The sequence below is a fragment of the Crotalus tigris genome, unplaced genomic scaffold (assembly GCF_016545835.1).
Source record: "Crotalus tigris isolate CLP2741 ecotype Arizona unplaced genomic scaffold, ASM1654583v1 scf7180000017614.5298720, whole genome shotgun sequence".
Lineage (NCBI taxonomy): Eukaryota > Metazoa > Chordata > Lepidosauria > Squamata > Viperidae > Crotalus > Crotalus tigris.
The window spans coordinates 4,069,485-4,084,156 of NW_024096513.1; the positions used below are offsets into that span (position 1 = coordinate 4,069,485).

Sequence of the window (14,672 nt, forward strand, 5' to 3'; positions counted from 1 at the left end):
AGTATAGAGCAGTACTATCACTCTTCATGATTTTTTAAGGGTTCTGTAATATCCCTCCATGATCTTCTTGTCTCGTGGCTGAAAAAGCAGAGCTACTTCAGTCTCTCTTCCCAGAGTTTATTTTCTAGTTCCCTAACCATTCTTGCATGATGCGTGACACCAAGGTGCTCAAGTCGCCATTTGCCCTCCTTATCTCCCAATATGGACATTGCTGCTTAGACATTCTTCCTTGAGAATGCTAGGCTAGAGAGTTTTTTTCTTCCCTGGTGTTGCATATTTTGGGGGTGGGTGCTCTCTTGTTTCAGTAACATTATAATTTGCTTTATAATTTGTTCAAGAACTTTAGTGCTGGGCAGTGCAGGCAAATAAAAAACACTGCAGCCCTTCTCCAAACAGTCTCCCCCCACTAGTCAGGACCCCCACCCAGAAGCGATAAGTGGCTACAACTGACCAAGAAATGAGGTTGAGCAATCAAGTGAATCGAATAATGTTGAAATCACTTGATCTCTCCATACACAGACAGGGTGTCACAAGACCTAGCAGTGTCCTTAGAACTTTTTTCTCTTTTGGCAGTTTGATTTGCTGACTCAAAAGAATTAGCAACAGCTGCAGAGCTGTAACCCTCAATGGATCATTGATTCATCCATTGATCCAATTGTGCCTGCATCCCAGTCATGTGTCTCTTTCCCGGAACTTAGATTTCTGTCTTCTTCCCTCCCTGGAAGTTGACTTGATTTCTAGCAATTTTTCACCTTCGTATGTTTGAGGACATATGCTTTCCATAAATCACTGTCCACATCCTTCCACCCTCACCCATCTCTTTTGTTCTTCTCTGGCTTGCATCCATCAGAACATCTGGATGACTGAAGAAAATGAGGGTGGCTTCCAGATGTTAGCAAGCGTTCCTATGGCAACCACTGAAGGATGACAGGAGAAAGTGGGAAAGGGAGCTTGCAGGAGGACTCATCTTTGCATTGCCCACTTCCCTTCCACGTCTGGTGGCTGCCTAGTGGTTGCACAAGCATTTGTGAAGGGGGAGTCCCACTGACAAGGTGGTGTCTTCGTGACTTTCCTAACGACCTTGGGATTATCTTGGTAGACATAGTGACATGGATCTACCCCTGCCTTAGGGAATAGTCAGATTAGAGAAGACATAGTCTGAAGATGGATGGAGAAAGAAGTTCTGGAGGGATACCCCACTAAGTTCTTAGGCTATAAAAGAGACAGTGGGAGATCTGTACTTTTAGACTTGCAAGATTCTGTTAATGTAGCCTTACAATAGCAATAGCACTTGGACTTATATACTGCTTCATAGTGCTTTACTGCACTCTCTAAGCCAGTGGTTCTCAACTTCTAATGCCGCGACCCCATAATACAGTTCCCCATGTTGTGGTGACCCCCAACCACTTATATATCACCAGGTGCCAGGGGCGTGGCCAAAGAAAAGGGGGGAAAAATGGCAGACAGCCTTGTTTGGCGACCCCCGTGAAATGGTCGTTCGACCCCAAATGGGGTCCCGACCCACAGGTTGAGAACCACTGCTCTAAGCGATTTACAGAGTCAGCCTATCACCCCCAACAATTTGGGTCCTCATTTGACCAACCTCAGAAAGATGGAAGGCTGAGCCAACCTTGAGCCCATCGGGATCGAACTCCAATCTATGGGCAGTGTAAGCCTGCAATACTGCATTCTAACCACTGTGCTATCTTGGCCAATAAAGTAGCATTAGCTCATCTGGTCAAGTTTTCTGTCTGGTCTACCTTGGAAGGCTGATATCATTTTCCACCCATTAAGCAGCTTGTGAGCTTTGCTCTCTCTCTTATCTGACCATTTCTTAGGCACCATCCCCACCCCAATCTCCCAAGGTTATTCCCACATATCACTATACATTACTAAAAATGCAGTTAATTAAAATGGGCAGAAGCAGCAGATGATGCATTCAATAACGTGTTTTATTATTTATGAAGTCAGTGCCTGACATATTGTGATCCATCGGTGAAAGGCCAGAGAGAAAAGGCTATTAAATTGGCTGCCAGGGACAGGGAGTCCCAATGATTTAGAAGCAGCCTCTGGTGAAAGCCCTTGCTCTTATTCCAATGAAGCCAATTCTGCCATAATGGGATGTAGAGTAGTGCTTGTCCATTAGAAATTAAGGTTTGAAGTGAAAGGGGTAGGAGGCATCCTAGATCCTAGTCCATTGTCAGCTAAGCCCCCTAGGTGGGGCTCATCGCCATCTCTAAGAAAACCCAGTGAAATTAACCAGATGACGATCTGATAAGATAAGCACCTTTTGCAAAATCTCTGGAAGTACGTCTGCATGTACGGTGTGTGGCACATCCTGTGAAAGTCTCCAGTGATGCCCTATTTTGGGTCTTGGACAGCTCACTGCGGCCAACTTGCCACAACCATCTTGCTATGGCCATCTTGCCATGGCCAACTCACCACAGCAAGATGGCCGCAGCGAGTGGGCCACGGCAAATTGTCCCATTCTGCCCCTTCCTTGCGAAAAGCTGCTGATCTTAATTAGATCTGCCAAGATACAAGCCGTCCTCAACTGAGATCAGAATTTCTGTTGTTAAGCAAGGCAGTTGTTAAGTGGATGGCACCTAATTTTGTAACCTTTTTGCCATAGTTGTTAAGCAAATCCCTTCAGCTGTGAAGAGAATCTGGCTTCCCCCACTGATTTTGCTTGTCAAAAGACGGCCTGGAAAGTCGCAAATGGTGAATGCAGCTGTGAGCTTTAAGGTGTTTACCTTAAAGAATCTTTATTCACGTTGCATAGCATCTGCACGTACATAGTCGAAGCCAAAATCTGGATTCCCCTCCCCTTAGCACATAGTATCAAACACAATTCCCTCCTCTAATTAACAGTCATAAATCACATTCTCCAATTAGTTTGAAATGCAGGCTTTCCCTCCTTTACTCCAACCTGCCTTTTCTTATCATCTCTTATTTCAAAAGCCCTGAATTCACACACTAGTACAATATTATTATGTCTAACTAACTCCCATCACATTCCTCCTCCTTTCCAGCATCATCTAATTCTAAGAGTAAAGCATAAGAAAGAAAAAAGGCTGCATCTCCATATGTTGTCAAAGCAACAACATCCAATGTTAGCAGCATTGACACCCAGGTTGTTGCAACTGTTGTAAATACATGCCAGTTTCCAATTGCCTGAATTTTGACCATATGACTGCGGACGCTGCGATGGTTATAAGTGTGAGGACCGGTTGTAAGTCCATTGTACAATGCCATTGTAGCTTCAAATGGTCACTAAAGGACTGTGACCTTGTGATATTTGTATCCCCAAAGATTTAAGTATTCTTGGTAACATAGAGATGAACAGGGTAATAACCTCACTGGATTTATATTATACATCCTCACCAATAGATTCTGCATACTCACCAATCTTCTTATTATGTTCAGGACCAATTGTAGTTTTCAAAGGATTTTTGCAGATAACTCCATGTAGATAAAGATACAGTTTACTAGTTCTTTTATAAACACATTTCTATGGTTTTTCTCAGCAAAAAAGACACAGCTTTTCGTTTTTATTTTCTTTCAGCTTTTTAAAAACTTTTAAACTAATTTACATTCCTGGAACTTGCACACAGACACTCATGCACGCACACACACACACATGCACACACACACACACACACACAGAGAGAGAGAGAGAGAGAGAGAGAGAGAGAGAGAGCAAAATATACAAGACAAACAAGCATAAAGATAGAAAATAAGAAATAGCAATATAAGAAAAAACAAATAAAACACACAATTGTGCCTTCCACCCTTCTTCTATCGAGGTCTTATCACCTTAAAATATTTCTGCCGCCTTTTCATCTCATTTTTAATCCCCTAATCGCCAAATCATCTGTTTGTTCTTCTCTTCTTTCAGCAAAAAAGTTCAGATAAAGCTTTGAGGGGGAAAAAAAGTCTTTATTGTTTTTGCTCTGATCAAATTGGCCACCTTTACCATTTCTGCAAATTCAGTTAATTTTATCATCCAGTCTTCCACTGCAGGCATTTCACTGCTTTTCTGACTTTTTGCATAAAGTAAGCTTGGGAATTTCTAGAGCTTCATTGTTTCTCCATCTAGAAGTGGTTTGGGATCAACATTGCTTGGTTCTTTTGAGATCAGCCAAGAGCAGAGAAGTGCAAAGCTCCAATCCAGATGTTACTAAGGCATTCAATGTAGACATGGCTTCTCTTTCCGCCATGCCACAGAGGAAAAAAAAATGTACCTTTTTCACAGAGGTTCTCCTGCAAACATCTGGCTGGCAGTTGCAGCCGGAAAAGAGAACCATTTTGGTTCAACCCCACAAAATTACACTTCCGTTCCTAGTCTGACAGGCATTCTTTAAAGCAGTGGTTCTCAACCTGTGGGTCGGGACCCCATTTGGGGTCGAACGACCATTTCACGGGGGTCGCCAAACAACGCAGTCCATCATTTTTTTCCCCCTTTTCCTTAGCTGTGCTACTCCCTTTTATTCTATTGGCTTTTGAAAGCCAATAGAATAGACTCTCTTGAATAGAGTCTAATTCTATTGGCTTTCAAAAGCCAGTAGGAATTGTCCAAGCTGTCTCTGCCCTGCTGAGCCTGCCAAAAGTCCCATTCTGCAAAAGGTGCTGCACCAGTTGAGTAGTCCTCGACTTACGACTGGTTGAGTAGTCCTCGACTTACGACCAGTTGGGGGGTCGCGGCATTAAAAAGGTTGAGAACCACTACTTTAAAGCAAGGAAAAGAATCATTTCAAAAGTTAAATTAAACCTGAGCTTTCTAGCTGAGTCAGTGTAGCCAGCTTGAGCATTTGCAAAAGCAGCTGCCTCAGGACCTGGTTTTCTTTGGGCAATCAAAGGTTAGTCAGTTAATTTATTCTTTCTTTTTTGGAGGGGAGCAGGCAAAGAGAGGCAGAGTTACGCTACTGTAGCTCGGCAAAATATTTGAGCCCAGCTTTTTGTCGGTATGGATGGGCTGTGACTTCTTAGCGGAGGGCAAAAAACACACCAGGAAACAGAAACCACTTGAACTGCTGGAACTCTGCTTTATTGATACTGACACTAATAGCAGAGTCTTGAAAATAATAATAATTTCTCCCTCTCTCTCCTTTTCTTTTCTTTCTCTCCTTTTATACCAATTTTGAGTTTCTTTCTTGTACGTTCTTGGTTTTCTGAGTGAAGATTTGTGTTTTATTAATATTTTCCCCATAACTTATTTTAAGGCAGCCATCTCAGTACAGTAGTCCTCAACTTAAAGCATATGAAATTCTGACTCTATGAAATTCCGATGGACTTACCTGGGGTGTACTTATGATCTGGATTTAAATTTCCAACTCTCATCTCACCTTAGCCACGTGACCACACTTCAGGTGCTTAGCAACCAGACCGCATTTATGGCCATTTGCAGCATCCCACGGTCACATAAGTGCATTTTATGATGGCCTTGCCTAAAGCCTGCTTCTACTTCCAGTTTGGGGCAAAATCAAACCCACAGAGAACTGTTGGTTTGCTTAATGACAGGGCATTGGCTTAATGTTTTTGACTGCTGCAAAAAAAGCTTATAAAAGCTCATAACATCAAGTTAATCATGTGATCAAATGTCCTGAGTTACAACCGTGATAGGCAGGCTCCATTATGCTCATAACTCAAGAACTATCTCTACTCCGCTATAGTTTATGGAGATTCTCAATCATTCAGGTCATGGTTGTTCCAAAGCAGCTTTGGCAAAAACAACTGATGAGAAGCGAAATGTTTTCAAAGGAGAAATCAAGACAGTTCAGTTGCCCTGTGGAAAACCACCTTTTACTCTGCTATAGGAATGCACGCCAGACATGTGCAGAGCAGTAATTTTATGATCATATCCAGAACATTCATGCTCATCCAAATCAAGCTCCATCTGGTCCTATCTGCCAGATGCGTTGGTGAGACTCCCATCCATTTCCATGCTGAGTGATGCTGAATGCAGTTACTGTCCTTTGCGACCTACTGTCTACGCCGTCCCCACAAATAGGGACCCCAAAGAGGTAACACTTGGCAGGGCCTCCTGCATTCACCTTCACAGCAGCCAATTTTCCAGGGGTGCTTTTTCAGCCTCCCAAGTCGAAGCAGGGAATCACTTTCAGCGCTGAGTCTTCTCCTCTGCCTTGGCTGGTGGCTTGCTTGCCTAGCGGACTCTCTGGTTGCCAAGAGTGCCTGCCATGGGTTGTGAATCCTCCACCTCCCTTTAGGGCATCCACACAACCACCCTTCTCCCAGGGATAATTTTTGGTCAAAAGGGGAAACTGCAAGAGGACCAGACAGCTGTGCTGAAATGTCAGACTGAGTAACACAAGGGATTTTGTCTTAAACCATCCCAACTGATACCTCTCTAAACTCTCCATCTAAGACACGGGGACCAACAGCTGACTCTGAGGTGTGGAGTATTCTTGGGGGGGATGGATGCTAGAGCAGAGAATCAGACGCCCCTCTTTCCCAGATTGTCTTGCTGCAAAATTGGAAGTCTGCAGCCAAACAACTACTGTCCCTTTCACGCGGGCTCAACGAACGCATGCCCGAAGCTGCCCAAAGCTTCTTTTCTGTTAAATCAATCAACCAACCCCAAACTTCCCAGAAATGAAATAAAAGAATTTTTTTTTCTTCCACTCTGTCTTCTTCTGTTATCAGTCCTATCGACACCCTACAGTTCTTGGAACTGGCCTATCCTAGCCTGCAAGACAGCCAGGTTACTGTAATGGCTAAAGCATCAGGCTAGTAAACTGGGAGATCATGAGTTCTAGTTTGTCTTAGGCACAAAGGCAGCTGGGTGTCCTTTGCCCAGTCACTCTTACTTAGCCCTCAGAAGTAGGCATTGGCAATCATTTCTGAAAATCCTTGCCCCCCCCCCCCAAAAAAAACCAACCCTGCAGGAATCTGGCCAGGCAGTCTCTGAGAAGCAGACACAACTGAACAGAAAATAACAACTGAACAGAAAAAAACCCTATTACTACTACTACTACTACTACTACTACTACTACTACTACTACTGTTATTATTATTATTATGGATCATCGCACAGTCAGCCAGATGTTCAGACTGGATTTGGCATTTTGTCTACCTATCGAGTCCTTACCCGGGACCTGGGATAGGCAGATGTGGATGTTTGATGGTATTACAGGTATCGTCGCAGGATGGAAGCAGTTCCTAGTAAGGCAGCCTTTTGCAATTGACTAATAGCGAATTTGTCAATGCCAATGGTGTTCAAGTGGTGCTCCAGTTGTTTTGGGATTGCACCCAGGGAGCCTATTACTATTGGTACTACCCTTGCTTGCTTTTGCCACAGTCTTTCTATTTCTATTTGTAGGTTTTGTATTTTGTTATCTTCTCCAGTTCTTTCTCTTCTATTCTGCTATCTCCAGGCACTGCCACGTCCACTATCCAGACTTTTTTGTCTTTCTTATCGACACTTGTTAAGTCTGGGGTGTTATGTTGCAGGTGCTTGTCTGTTTGAATTCTGAAGTCCCAGAGCAGTTTAATTTTATTATTATTATTATTATTATTATTATTATTATTATTATTATTATTATTATTATTTATTTATTTATTTATTTATTTATTTATTTATTTATTTCCTATTTCCCTGCAAGTTCATATGAGCCACGAGTGTCATGCAACTGCTAAAATGGCAAATACAATTTGGGGGAGCATTCAGAGAAACCCAGGGTCAACGTTTTGGGAAGTAACCATTCTCATCTACTCTATTCTGCTCAGACCTTGTTTAGAGTATTGTATTCAGATCTAGGCGCCGTCACTCCAAATGGATAGTGACCAACTGGTTGGTTTGCTTTGGGGTATCTCGACCAGATGCATTCATTTTGCTTTTTTTTCCCTCTCTCTCTCCACAGGCTACCTTGGGTCCCCCTGGTCTGAAGGTATGTTTCTCCCTTTTCTTGACCATTTCTGCAGCTTGAGGCACCTGAATCCCATCGTTCTCCTGAGTTGCTTTTTCTGTCCCTTGCAAAAAACTGACCACTATCCCCAAAGCTGCTATTAACCATGGTTGCTCAGGGTTTAGAATGCAGTATCCCAGGCTAATTCTGCCGACTGCAGCAATTTGATTATCACCAGGTCAAGGTTGACTCAGCCTTCCATCCTTCCAAATTTCGTAAAATGAGGACCCAGATTTTGGGGGGCAATATGCTGACTCTGTAAACTGCTTAGAGGGGGCTGTAAAGCACCTGAAGGCAGGACAAGAAGCAACGGATGGAAACTGATCAAGGAGAGAAGCAACCTAGAACTAAGGAGAAACTTCCTGACAGTGAGAACAATTAACCAGTGGAACAACCTGCCTCCAGAAGCAGTAAATGCTCCAACACTGGAAGTTTTTAAGAAGAGAGGAGTGGACAATCATTTGTCTGAAATGATGTAGGGCAGTGATGGCGAACCTTTTAGAGACTGAGTGCCCAAACTGCAACCCAAAACCCACTTATGCATTGTCAAGTGCCGGGTGGGTGTGGCCCATTGGCTAGGTATGACCAATTGGCTGGGCATGGCCCATTGGGTGGGCGTGGCTGCCGTGGTAACGGCAGACTGGGTGGGACTAAAAAATTCAATCAATCAATTCCAACTTTGCAAGATCCTTTTTTTTCCCGCAAGAAGTTGAAATTGACTGATTGAACCTTTTTTTTTTTTTTTTTTTGCACATGGTGGCGGAGGCCTAAAGCGAAAAGGTTTTATAAAACCCAGCAAAGACTGGGGCGACAGCACGCGTGCCCACAGAGAGGGCTCTAAGTGCCACCTCTGGCACCCACGCCATAGGTTCGCCACACTGGTATAGGGTTTCCTGCCTGAGCAGGGGGTTGGACTAGATGATCTCCCAGGTCCCTTCCAACTTTTTATTATTATTATGGATCATCGCACAGTCAGCCAGATGTTCAGACTGGATTTGGCATTTTGTCTACCTATCGAGTCCTTACCCAGGACCTGGGATAGGCAGATGTGGATGTTTGATGGTATTACAGGTATCGTCGCAGGATGGATTTATTATTATTATTATTATTATTATTATTATTATTATTATTATTATTATTATTATTATTATTATATGGTATATAAGTCTCAGTGCTATGGCTATTGCTATTTTCCATTTTCCTCTCTGATTGTCTCTGATTAGATTTTGTTTCTTTGCGAAACATATAACTTCCATTACATCAAACAGTTCAGAATCGTTGCGGATTGGTTCCAAAATCAATAATGTTTCCCAAGAGTGTAAATAGACTAAAATGCTTTCTCCAGCTTTAATAAACGTATTGTACCACCATTATTGCTAATCTTGCAGATCTTACGGGCAGACATACATAATTTAACACTACTTTACTTTTGTGTATTTACAGTAATTTCAAGAGTGGGGTGGATTGTGTGTCCTAGTCATTAATGCTGTTTGATGTACCCATAAACCTTGTTTCGGCCATTGTTAGAACCTCTGCTAACAATGCTCAGTGTGCCGTCAATCTTCAGGGCAGCAGCCCTCATTCTCTCCTCATTGGATGGGTGTTTCCTCCCACCAGTGTAGCTCCTTCCTTCTCCACCATATCGACCCAATTCTCCTCTTCTTCTTTCCTGCTGATCCCACTTCCCTATTCAGGTATCAAGGAAAGATGAAGGAAGTGAGGTCATGTGACCACAAGGACATACTAAGACAATTGACCAAAGGCAGAGATGATGGAATTGACTCAGCTTGAGGGAGGATCTGTTTTGGACAGCTTCAAGAGGGAATTCTACTGAGCGCTTGTCCTGAGGCTGTTCTTCTGGCTGACATTTTCTTAAGCTTTGCCTCTTTTCCTTGCAGGGTGGGAAAGGTGAACAGGGATCTCCAGGAATCTATGGATCCAAAGGAGAGAAAGGTGATCGTGTAAGTTGGCTCTTTCTTAAGCTTCCTGGGATGCCTGTCCACTTTCAGGCTTCGATGTCGTGAGGTAGGATCTGGGGATTGAAGCAGATTTTTTTAATTTATTTATTTTTCACGTATCTGAATTGCCCAAGTCCCTCAAAGAGGGATGCTGGCTTACGAGATTTGGAACATTCAACTAATGCAAGAGAGGTCTCAGGGCTGGGACACAAATGAAAGCATCTCAAAAAATTTAACTCACGATGAGCAGAGGAATATTTCAGGATCAGTCTTGTCTGGAAGAAAGATGACTAGCCTTTCAATATTGTATTTTTGGAAAAAGAGGCTCAAACGGCCTCTTAGCGTCTTCGCTTTAATGAATTCATTAATATTTATATATAAGAAAAGAAAGAAAGAAAGAGAGAGAGAGAGAGAGAGAAAGAGAGAGAAGGAAGGAAGTGAGAGAGAGAAAGAAAATGAAGGAAGAAAGGAAGGAAGGAAGGAGGAGAGAGAGAAGAAAGGAAGGAAGAAAGAGAGACAGAGAGAGAGAGAAGGAAGGAAGGGAGAGGGAGGGAGAGAGAGAGAATGAATGAAGGAAGGAAGGAAGAGAGAGAGAGAGAGAGAGAGAGAGAGAGAGAGAAAGAAAGAAAGAAAGAAAGAAAGAAAGAAAGAAAGAAAGAAAGAAAGAAAGAAAGAAAGAAAGAAAGATACTGTCCACTTCACCAGTACAGCAACTGTGGGCGGCTTGCAAATGATACAAAGATAAAACATTAAACAAAAAATTAAAAGAGTTATGTAAAAACTAAAACAAGGGGGATGGGTGACATGGGGTGAGGTCTTCTTACCCCAACCACATCCAGCCAAGAGAGGGCTCTTAGGGGCCCCATGCCCAAACCAGGTTTTGAGGCCCTTCCCGAAGGCCAAGAAGGTGGAAGCAGATCTCGCCTCCACCAACAGTATGTTCCACGGGGCAGGGATCACAATGGAAAAGGCCTTCTCCTTGACCCCACCAGCTGAGATTCCTTAGCAGGCAGGCTCTCTTCTGTTGGCATTAGTTGGGCAGGCTAATCCCATTTGGGTTGAGGTGGCTCTGCAAATATCCCAGACCCCAGTCACAAAGGGCCCTAAAGGTAATGACCGACACCTTGAATTGGACCTGGAAGCGAACTGGTAACCAGTGCAGTCTGTACAATTAATAAATGAGCTGTGGGTTCCTCAGTGCTCTCTGAGCTTGGATGTTTTCTTGCAGGTGTTTCATTTACCCAACTAGGTAACTTCATAAGTGCAATATGTATTAGCTTCTTTCTATGAGTTGGTAGTTCTTTGGGGGTTTTTTTGGTTTTTTTTATTTTTATTTTTTAAACCCAGCAAAACAAGACAAAACAAAACATGACACACATACACACACAGTGTGTGCTCCTCCTTTTTTTTTTTTAACAGCAATTTCGTAACGGTAATCTATTATTTACATTTTCCCTCCTTATTCTTCTTTAGATATATTTGTCGTTGTTGTCCCGTTGTTTCTTGTTTGCATTTTTCTTCCTTCATACTATACTTCATACTAAAAATAATACATATTATTATTACTATACATTATTATACACACATTTTCCACTTTTGACCTTTCCACATTTATTCTCCTCTATTATTTCTAGTCCCCAACCAATCGTACCACTTATTCCATATTAAATAGTACTCTGTGTCTTCCTTTTCTTTTATCTCTTTTGTTAATTTATCCATCACAGCACAATCCAGGATTTTCTTTATCACTTCTTCCTCTGATGGTATATTCTCATTCCCCAAAATGTTGGAAATGTAAAAAAGTATATGGAACATATTATCATTTATGGTGGACATGCCCAGTTGCGAAAAAATACTGGACTAAAATAAGAAGATGGATCAAAGAAATAATGGACCAACCCATAGATTGGAAACCAGAGATCTTTTTGCTGGGTATTTTAAACAGAAAATATAGTAAAGAAATACGGTATTTAATTCTACATATAATAATGGCAGCAAGACTAGCATACGCACAGTTCTGGAAAAATGAGTTGGTAGTTCTTTGATTGGGGTATTATTTACTTCTTGATTGTAGGAAATTGATGGGTGGCTAACAAATGTAATCAATAAGTAAATAAATGAAATAAAATCTTGGTGCTAATCTCTGCTCCTATGGGTGCTGATTGCTGGTGAAGAGGTGCTTTGGTCTTTGGGTTTCCTGAAGTAACAACAAAAAAGCAGCCTAATCAAGGAAACACTAAGGCCAGACTCACCCTGACAGGGCAAGCCACTTGTCTATTAAATGAGAGCAAACACCACCCCTTCTAGCACTCACTGATGATGTTACCTAGGTCTGAAAGAAAAGAAACAAGCTCATAGAGCAGTGGTTCTCAACCTTTTTAATGCCGCGACCCCCAACCGATCGTAAGTCGAGGACTACTCAACCAGTCGTAAGTTGAGGACTACTCAACTGGTGCAGCACCGTTTGCAGAATGGGACTTTTGGCGGGCTCAGCAGGGCAGAGACAGCCTGGACAATTCCTATTGGCTTTTGAAAGCCAATAGAATTAGAGTCTATTCAAGAGAGTCCATTCTATTGGCTTTCAAAAGCCAATAGAATAAAAGGGAGTAGCACAGCTAAGGAAAAGGGGGGGGAAATGGCGGACTGCATTGTTTGGCGACCCCCGTGAAATGGTCGTTCGACCCCAAATGGGGTCCCGACCCACAGGTTGAGAACCACTGTCACAGAGCATCAAGGACCCCACAATTCATTCCTGAGCTACAAATATTCTCTTCCATTGATAAACGAGCACTAGGCGTTTAGCTTATTTCCTTCCCAAAATTTTGTATGTTAACTTCTTACCGCCTTGACCGTAAGTTTATTAAAGAATGTATCAGTGAATCTTTCTTTCTGAACTGACCTGGGCTTTAAATGGCTTGACAACTGAGGATTGCTTTATCTTCTGATCTCCCTTTAGGGTGCTGACTGTGTCCGGATCTCACCTGAAGCTCCGTTACAGGTGAGGCCCTTTGTCTCCAAGGAGACTCATGAGAACTTGGCATCTTCTTGCTTTTTCCTCTTTTCCTTCTGTATCTGCCTTGCCATCCTAACCCTTCCTTGCTTCTTTTTCAAGTGTGCTGAAGGCCCAAAAGGGGAGAAGGGAGACCAAGGAGAAAAGGTAGGTATGCCTTTACCAAAATATGAGAAAACCAAACAAAACCAAAACAAATGTTTTATTTAAGCCTCTCCCTGTTCTTTCTCTTCGCCTTGAACAGGCCTCCAATTTTCACACAAATCCCTCTCTGCATTCCAACAGATTTAACTCAGGAAGGATTTGGCCAATATTGGCTTAAGATATTATGATTTACTTTTGAAACATACTCTGCTTGTAAAGCAAGCCTTAACTTGGGGGGGAAGTATGAGGAAGAAAATCCCAAACATTCTTCGGGTGATGTTGGCCCAGACATACCTGCGAAGATCAACAGCTCTGAAAAATAGGCTGCAGAACCTTGATTCTGTGGAACATGTGATGTTCCGGGAAGGGGAAAATGGACTTGTTTCAGTCCAAATGAAGCCCTGGCATAGGAGAAGAAGGCTTCAGCTTGGCCAAGTTGCCTTCTGGGGCTGCTTTCTCTTTTTTATGTCTTTTCTTGTCTTTTTTTCCCACTTTACCTAACAGCATCCTTGACTATGTTCACACAATATACCTATCATGTAATCACTGAACATTCTGGGTTTGCAGACTACCTTGAACCATAAACTATACTATCCAAAAAGGCTGCTGTCATACAACATAATAAGAGTGTCTCTCTCTCTCTCTCTCTCTCTCTCTCTCACACACACACACACACACTCAAAAGCAACCAAAGTTAATCAAAGTAACTTGCAGAATGAAGGAACATCCAGCTTTGAAACTGACTTCATAACAACCGTTGTGTGAACAGGACTTGTTTGCGTGTTCTTTAACTCTCTCATACATATCCCTGCTTAGCCAGGACCCCTGAAGCCTGTTTGTCTCTTTCACAACAGTCTAGATGTCCTTTATTTACCCAAAAAAGCCTTTAGGATGAAGGACAGAGGGAATGATTAAAGAAAGGAGACATAACTTTGTCCAGTGCTGTTGAACATAGGGCCCTCCTAAAGGGAGACCTTTAGATCTGTCCCCATTAGTCTAATCTGATGAAGACAGAAAAAAACATATTAATAATATTTATAATTTGCTCTGTACCAGAGAGCCAACTAGGAGGCCATTGAAGTAGTCTAGACAGAAAGCACTAACCGTGAATGCTAACACTATCCTTATTGTAAAGTTACTCTCAGATGTCCAACTAGCGAATCCAAGAAAGGAACTCCTGGGGCATTGTTCTTCCCACAAGTAACACTTTTATTGAAAACACTACATTTGAATAGAACGAGCAAAACCAGCTCTGAGTTTCCTGCTCAAAGGTCCACATAATTAAATGTTAATTCCCCATTTGGCCATCCCTTTCTGCCCATTGCGATGTCCAATCACGTACACTCCTTTTGTTATGGGAACTGCCTGGATCAGTCAAACACCTGAGCAGAGTGACCTTGAAGGGAGAAACAGGATCTCATGATCTTCAGACGAATCCTTGGCATTCCATTCCCGACCCAATTCAACCACCCCCCTCCCGTCAGTTGTCAAGTTGAGATCGGAGAAGAAACTGGGTGAAAAGCGAATCACTCTTCACAGTTACGTTACAGAGTCTTGCAAATATGAATGTACGTCTCCCCACCTTACTTTTACTCTCCCCATAACTAGGGAGAGTCCCATCTGAGTCCCACCTCA

The 14,672-nt window shown here is 42.6% G+C and overlaps 1 protein-coding gene across 6 annotated transcripts in view; it reads left to right on the plus strand.

The window, feature by feature from the left end:
* The window catches only part of COL16A1 (collagen type XVI alpha 1 chain), a 292,803-nt gene that overhangs the window by 177,932 nt on the left and 100,199 nt on the right, over window positions 1-14,672 (plus strand). For all 6 annotated transcript variants that reach the window (XM_039329689.1, XM_039329679.1, XM_039329697.1 and 3 more), the window contains 4 exons: window positions 7,881-7,907; window positions 9,824-9,886; window positions 12,840-12,881; window positions 12,996-13,040. In XM_039329689.1, coding sequence (XP_039185623.1) covers window positions 7,881-7,907; window positions 9,824-9,886; window positions 12,840-12,881; window positions 12,996-13,040 — 177 coding nt within the window. The remainder of the gene's footprint in view (window positions 1-7,880; window positions 7,908-9,823; window positions 9,887-12,839; window positions 12,882-12,995; window positions 13,041-14,672) is intronic.